This window comes from Tuber melanosporum (genome assembly GCF_000151645.1).
Source record: "Tuber melanosporum whole genome shotgun sequence assembly, scaffold_110, strain Mel28".
NCBI lineage: Eukaryota > Fungi > Ascomycota > Pezizomycetes > Pezizales > Tuberaceae > Tuber > Tuber melanosporum.
In genome coordinates, this window is record NW_003298767.1 from 148,852 (window position 1) to 156,477 (window position 7,626).

A 7,626-nucleotide genomic window follows, 5' to 3' on the forward strand; every position below is an offset into this window, starting at 1 on the left:
TTGCATAACTCCCCCGGGAAAATGTCTCTTGGACCCCACCCCAACGTGGGGTCGACCTATAAAGGAGAGACGGATTCTCGGAGACGAGTAGGGAATAGCATGCAATGAGCGCAGAGGTTTAGGTAGATGTTTCCCCAGGTATCCATCCAAGGAATCAGTACAGATAAAGGCCCGCTCTGGCTGATCCAGGGCAGTCTTTAGAAGCTAAAAAGTGGGATTGGTTTTTATTCAGCCCCCTTCCGCAAAGCTCAGCCAGCACGCCCTGTGATCCCCTGGCGCTTGTTTGTAAATGCCGATCTACGGTGCTCCAATGATATTTCTGAATTTTGCGTAAAAGCTTGACCAAGTTACTCTACTGCAGCAATTTATGCACCGCTGATAATACACCTCCAATGGTGATTACACACACTACCCCTGAAAACTCCACTTAAACGAACAGAAATTGTCCCGCAATGGCTCCAGCGGCCAATAACAGCAACGGGGTCCACTTGTTCAAAAACTTGTACAAAACCGCCAACCCCACAAGATACAACACCGCCGCTGTTGCCGCCATGACCGTTTTCTTCAACACTATCTTCATCTCTTTCTCATCCACATTACCGCCATCCTCCACATCCTCCTCTTCCCTTCCACCAACCGCAGACTTCAATATCTCCATGGCAATAACCGCGATCACACCCACTACCGCGGCACACAGCCCATCGAAAAACCTCGCGAGAAATTTATTCCGGACGAGTTTTTCTAAGAGTTCATGTCCCGCGACTGTGAAGAGGAAGCATGGGAAGAACATTCCCAGGGTGATGACTATAGCGCCGGCGAAAGCCCCGCCAAGGCCCTTCCCGTCGGCGAGACCACCCTGGAACCCAACAAATGTTGCAAAGATAACCAATGGCGCGGGAAGAACGTTTCCTATGGCTATGCAATCAATAAAGACGCTTTGCGCTAGCCAGCCACCCTTGAGTACCGCTTCCACCTGAATAAAGGGAATAGCAGTATACGCCCCACCAAATGACAGACTTCCAGCCACGAGACCGAGGACGAAGAGATTTATTAACGAGGGAGTTTGCGCAATTCCTAGGGCGAGAGAGACAGGTGAGGGCACACCACGGAAGACGACATAGATGGCATATCCGACGTATTGGAGTATGAAGACAAAGAGGGAGGGGAGGAGCATGCGCGGTCGGGATATGAGGGCGTATAGAAAGCCATAGAAGGCAATAGAGATAAAGATGTTTATCCGCAAGGCAGAATTGAGGGCGGTGCAGAGGGCGGCAATTATTAAGTACGGATTGACCTTTTCCGTGACGGGATCGATAACAGAGTGGTCGGCGATTTTGTGAGCCGCCCGGAGGATCTGTAGCTTGTTAGCTAGGGATAGAGGGGAAGGGGGAGTGGAGTACCATTGCCGCAACCAATGGCTGTACACCCCGAAAAGATGCGTTGAAGTATACGTTATCGAAACCCGCCAGTGAGTAGAGATAGCTAGCCAACAACATCAACAAGAACCCTGGCAGGATGAATCCAAGTCCAGCGACTATACCGCCGATTCTACCAGCAGACAGACATCCAAAAAACATACACAGTTCTGCCGCCTCAGGGCCGGGGAGGATCTGATAGACGGCGAAAACCCGCTGAAACCGCGCGAGCGTTATCCATTTATCCTGTATTACGAGTCGCTCCTTGATCACAACAATCTGCGCGACAGGACCGCCCCAGGCGAAAAGACCAAAGTTGTAGAAGAAGAACCAAAAAAGCTTTAGATATCCGAGATGTGGAACGTTGGAGTTGTCGTGGTATCCCAGGTCATCTTCTTGTTGGGGCTCAATTCCCGGGGAATTTGGGTGGGACTGGGATTCGAGGTCCTCTGCCGACTTGGTGCCCGGGGCTGGTTGGGATTTTTCTGGGGGAAGAGCGGTATTTGGCGTCACGCTTGTCATGATTTATTATAACGAGAGGTAGTAGTGGGAGAAATGGACAAGCAGTGGGGTGCTTTGTCCTCTGTTGAGACTCCCTCCCGGATCATTTCCACGATTTTATGCGTACAAGAGGTGGACGGACACCTCCAACCTGATTGGCTGATCACATTCCTGTCCAGCAGCCAGCCGGGAGCGCTAGTTAGACTTTGTGAGCCGGCGCCCTCAGCGAGGCTTGGCAATTATTGGTGGGTAAATTTGGTTGATTAGCGTACCGCATTGCAGCACCATACCGAGCGCGAATCAAGCCTCGCTGAAGGTGCCGGCTCGCTGAAGCTCACACGATCTACCGATACTTGGTCTGCCCTCCCGCAAAAGGAATAGATAAAGTACCATAATCTCTTGATCTCCGACCGCCCTGTGGTTTCCGGATTCAGAATCAAAAGCTCCTGAGAAGCACTAGCGTTTCCCGGCGCTGTACTAGTACTGTACTGTGGAGGGAAAAATTGCGCGATGATTTTTATTCTTAGTATACTATTGCTTTTAGTTAGAGTTTCTGAACATAGTCTGGGTTGGCGAGAGTGTGACTGTTGTGTTTAGTATCGTGGAGGAAAGGTTTTCACAGGACTGCGTTTTTCCACACACCTTGAAGGTATATAAGAGGCTGTGGGAAACACCTTGGGAACGATATCGGCGATTGGTTGAACGAGCAACATCCCCACATCACTACGACTTGGATTTTCGATTGTGTTTGTTGTTTTATTTCTTGTGCGCTTTAGTTACTTCAAACTCTCTACTCTACATTCCGCTTACAGGCTATACTTGATCCGCCTGAGTGCGTTGCGTGAAATAGAGCCGGGACCCACGATATCGTTTTTCAGTACTGTATGGGATCGGCCCACTGAACGGGTTGGACCTCTCGCTAGCCCTATCGTGGGCTGGCGGATTGATAATTTGGTGTTGGATTTCAAGAGAATACCGGTACGGGTACGGTACGAGTACGTACAGTACTCGAGTACTACTTGTATGATACAAGTATTGGAGCAGTTGAACTGGAATGGATGAGCATGGCGTGCTCAAGGATTATCCCGTCTTGGCAACCCCAGTCCAGTTGATTAGGGGTTGCTCCATACCACAACGTTACTTTACAACAATCGACCTCGTTGTCCCGCAGTCTATCGCTCCAAACATCCTAAATGCCCGAGTCAAGAACGGAGAAGGTATGCCTCTTACGCTCTCGCGATGAAAAGCTATGTACTAACTAGGTAGGATGCCCAACGGGCACTCAGAATAAGAGATACGAAGCGTCGGCAACGGGCTCGACAAAAGGAATATACCGCTGAGTTAGCGCAAAGACTGCGAACGCTCGAAGCGCAAGGCGTACAAGCAACGGTCGAAATGCAGGTATCCGCCAGAAGGGTGGCGGAAGAAAATGAACGGCTAAGGAAGTTGCTGCGGGCAATTGGAGTCGATGAGGACGTTGTTAATGGATGGACCGAGGGGCAGGAAGTGACCTATAAGCTCATGAATAAGCTAAACAACGGAGAGGATGAAAGCGCTGTGGGAGGTCAGAGGAAGCAATGTTCCGCGGGACCGTGCAATTCAAACACCAAAGTATGTAGCGCACCCTTCCACCCCACATATGAATACCGGATTGACGATCTCAGCCCGAACAATACCGGGAACCTACCCCGCCCCCAACCGAACGTGACCCGCCTACCCCGGCGGAGCCCTGTCCGTCCAAGACTCCATGCAAGCTCGCCCGTGCTCTAGCCGCGAATCCGCATATCGACATCGCTCAGCTCCCAACCCCCGCCGATGGCCAAGCTGAAGGGAGAACATCGGATAAAACATCTTGCGGCAAAGCTACCCAAATGCTACTTCAATTCGCCACCTCGGAAGAGAAAGTGCAGGCTGTGGCGGGGGTCCTGGAGGCGGGGTGTGTGCAGGATGGGAAAGGCGGTTGCAGTGTGGAGAACAAGGTTATGCTAGAAGCGCTAGATAGGGTCTGCATATAGAAGCTATCGTGATGGCTATGTGTGATGGGAAAAATGGGTATGATGATGTGAGGGCTATAGGATTATCAAAGGGGTATGAAAGTTCAATCTCGGAAGGGAGAGGGGGAAAGGCCTAGCGATACAAAGGTAGAAAGGCAAAGCATGAGAGAGAAGGAAAATCATTGCGAGAACGACAAGGTGTGGAAGCGAGGCAGCCCGCACTACACCCGTACAATACACCATAATATTAAGTTCTCTCCGTTCTTCTTACCGCGGGTTCATCATCCGGGTAAGTTGTAGTCTGTGCTGCATCTACTTGGCCGGGTCCGGTCGACGTTGACCCGATACCATTGTCATTTTACCTTTGTCCTTCACTCTCACTCTGAATACCGTGTAACCTTTAAACTCCTCTGCTCCTCTGTTCATTTTTTGCTCGCTTAGCGTGGCATCCGAGGGTGAAAATCGAACTTTGGCATGCACTGTACTGTACCACATCATAATATTATCATGCTAAACAGCAATTAACCAGTACTATCCCGAGCCTCCCATTCTTGTGCAAAGGCCGGGTAACCCCCGACACCCACAAAAACAGGAGTAAAGCCTACAAATACTATAGGGAACCGACAGAGCAACAAAAAACCGAATCCCTAAATAAATAACGTAGGGTACAGCGCTAGTAGAATATCAAAACTTAAAAAAAAAAAAATTTGAGCCTTGCCTTGTGTAGGCATGACACCAGAAAAAGGAGCGAAAAAGCACACAGCAAATGGTGAGCTAAGTTAGCCCCCGAAGGACATCTACGGCAGAAGCGAAAGCATTACCAGATGAGACAACTTGAACGACATACCCGTAGCGCACGCTTGAGTCATTTGGAACTCGGTATGGGTTCCCAAAGCCTGTCCGGATCCGGGATAGCTTCGGGTTGAAAATTTTGTATCGTACTGTAGGGTACTCGAGAGAACCCACCGTATTATGCGTTGGCGATTGTCCCCAAATTCCAAAATATCCATCCGGCGGAAAATATGCACTTTTGTCAGCTCAGAGGGGCGAGGACCCAATTAGAAAGCCACCTAAAACGGCCCCCCGGAGAGGGACGGGATAAAGACAAGGATCTGTCTGAGATGGCACGGTACTGCACAACGATTATTCTTTTCTTTCGATAACAAAAGCTCACTTACCCATTGACCTCCTCCCCCGCCTCGAATATCATAACCCCCTAAGACCACTTTGCCTTGGAATTCTCACACAAGTAGAAACAACAACTCCTCCAGGCAAGGCGTAGTGTCGACCATCCAAATTGGACTTTGTCGGTATTGTTACTGTACCCTACCCACCATCACAAACAACCCAAGGACAACGGTGGTACGAGTACTGTACAGATAACAAAGGGAAAGATTCCTCGATGTCAAAGTTGTTTAATTCAGTTTAGCGGCGGCTCCGTGAAATCCCTTGCTTTCCAAAAACGTAGGACTGATGGTAATGAATTGACTAAAGGGCTCTTATCGAGGTAGTTTCCACCTTGCAAATTCCGTTGCAGTTATTTTTGATTGGTGGCGATATCCTCCGGCCCTATGAGCCATTTTCCAGCCACAGATTGCGTGTAACCGGGTGCCAGCGTGGCTTCGGTCTTCGACACATGACCCTTCGTTTGGCAACTTGTCGGTATCGCAGAGGTGAAAGCGCGGTACAAGTAGATGAGAAAAAATCACGGGTCAAGCACAACAATTTAGCATTGGCGGTGGTGTTAGACATGTCGCGGTGATTGCCCTGGTGTTGGATTACAAGTAAGCTGGATTACGATTGTCATGCCAGTAGCTTGAGTTGGCTTTTACCTTTGTTGGGCTTTTCCCGCCCGATGACAAGAGTGATGCTGGACCGTACTCGTACAAGTACTCAAGTACGGGCACCGGTACCGGTATTGTAACTCGGTGAACCCGATTAACTTTGAAATCCTCTGATCACGGGGATCATGACACTCTCTTATTCCCGCCGCAGTTTGTTTGAGCGGGGGTGTTGTGAGTCATGACCAGGAACACTTCTACGAGGAATTTATCGAATTGGTACCCGTGCCACACAAAGCGAGCTGCGGGGGCTAGTGTCTGACTGGCTGCCCTAAACAAGCATAAAGGGAGTTATCGTAGGAACAGTTACAGTATTGCCGTAAAAAAACTCTACAGTATCGCTGATCTTCCTCGGATCTTCCCGGTCAGAGACAAACTCTCAAAGAGGGGATAATATCTTCTAGATGGGGTATAGCTTCAGAAGGGCTGAGCTTACTGGATCTTATTAACTGGTATTCGTCATCTTGTTCACCTGCTCCGCTAAGCCTATTGTGGTTTAGACGGTGATTTCTTTCTGACTGTGTGTTTAGCGAGCTCGAGTTGAGACGCTTCCTGTCTGCGCTCTTGTTGATTCGCTGTCGCTTATTCAGCATGCGATCACTTTCCTGATTGTGCCGTGCTTTCCTTCATGGCGAAATCATTGGCGAAATTGATTGCCGCATTAGGTATGGTGTCGCCGAGATATCACTTGATGGAGTTAGCTTGGGCTGTCTGAATTTGTCTCCTTCCATCCAAATAAAGACTTCTGCTAACGCTTTTTGCGCTTTTGGGTCGTTGACTGGAGGAATTTGAAGTGGGCCAGATTTGTGGTTGGTCGAGGGGTTGTTTTGCATTGGCCGGCCGCGCCTTACCGGGCCACCCCGCCCGAGTACGGTAGGGTATAAGACAGGACAGTACGGTAAGCACAAGTGATGATTTGTGTAGTACCGAATGGGGCAATGTCAGCTGAAGGAGTGGGAACTTGGGATGGATGAGATGGAGTTGTGTGACTTGGTTAGATTATGGGCGCTGGTTGGGTTCATCTTTCCACTTGCATCAATAGCGTGCTCCAGTGCTTGTGGGGGGGGGTACGGTATACGTATAGTATGATGCTAGGTTCGGTCTGGAGGGGGGGAAGAGTGTTGTGCATCGGTAACATCGTTGCGCCCCAAGCGATATGGCCTTAACCATCACCGCCGGTCGCTTTTCTAAGGATGAGACTTAAGGCTTCAAGCACTACCAGTATCGTCCAGTAAAAGCACAAAAGTAGAGGAATCCACATGCCATCGCTTTACCCGCCCGACCATTGGGATAGTTGCCATTGCTCAAGGTAGTATTTCAGTGTTTTAATTGTGGTTTCCCGGCTCGTGAAATCAGTGCCATCCCTTGATGTTAGCGTGCGATGCGGTAGATGTCGGTATACACCAAAGCAGAAGACCGAAATGCCCCTCTACGATACAATCTACGAAGTATTTTAAAAAGACCCGTTACTGGTATTGCATACCACCTAGATGCGAGCAAAAGGGCTAATTCTTAGTGTGTATATGCAATAAGTCCTCTTTCAAAACCTCTTCGGCATCACGAGTAGAAAGAAGTGCAACACCTGGGAGATGAGGGAAAAAAACAAAAAAACATCCCTACCCCTTACCCAGCAAGGCTGAGTCGACCTTGCAGTGAGCACTTGGCACACCACCAACACCCCGGTTAAGGCCCCATCCAAACAATCCCATTATCCTTTTAAGGCCCCATTCTATGTGTGTAACGTCACATCCCTGTCGGGCGGTTCAGCCCTGAGCCCCCCCCCCAATAACCTTTTAAACCCTTGAGCACCCCCCGAGGAAATTTTTTCTGGAAAACCATCCCAACCGTTATTTTGCTCCGAGTTCATTAACTTTC

At 49.5% G+C, this 7,626-nt stretch overlaps 2 protein-coding genes; one reads left to right on the forward strand and one right to left on the reverse strand.

The window, feature by feature from the left end:
• Nucleotides 1–427: 427 nt before the first annotated feature.
• GSTUM_00000370001 (uncharacterized protein) lies at nucleotides 428–1,937 on the reverse strand (the record flags this gene model as incomplete). Its single annotated transcript, XM_002835605.1, has 2 exons — nucleotides 428–1,354; nucleotides 1,401–1,937. The coding sequence occupies 2 exons, from the start codon at nucleotides 1,935–1,937 to the stop codon at nucleotides 428–430; spliced, it is 1,464 nt and encodes a 487-aa protein (XP_002835651.1).
• Nucleotides 1,938–3,109: 1,172 nt separating this feature from the next.
• GSTUM_00000372001 (uncharacterized protein) lies at nucleotides 3,110–4,319 on the forward strand (the record flags this gene model as incomplete). XM_002835606.2 has 3 exons in its annotated part: nucleotides 3,110–3,133; nucleotides 3,183–3,527; nucleotides 3,581–4,319. 3 exons carry the CDS (start codon nucleotides 3,110–3,112, stop codon nucleotides 3,929–3,931), a joined length of 720 nt encoding a protein of 239 aa, XP_002835652.1. The 3' UTR covers nucleotides 3,932–4,319.
• Between the last annotated feature and the right edge of the window lie 3,307 nt (nucleotides 4,320–7,626).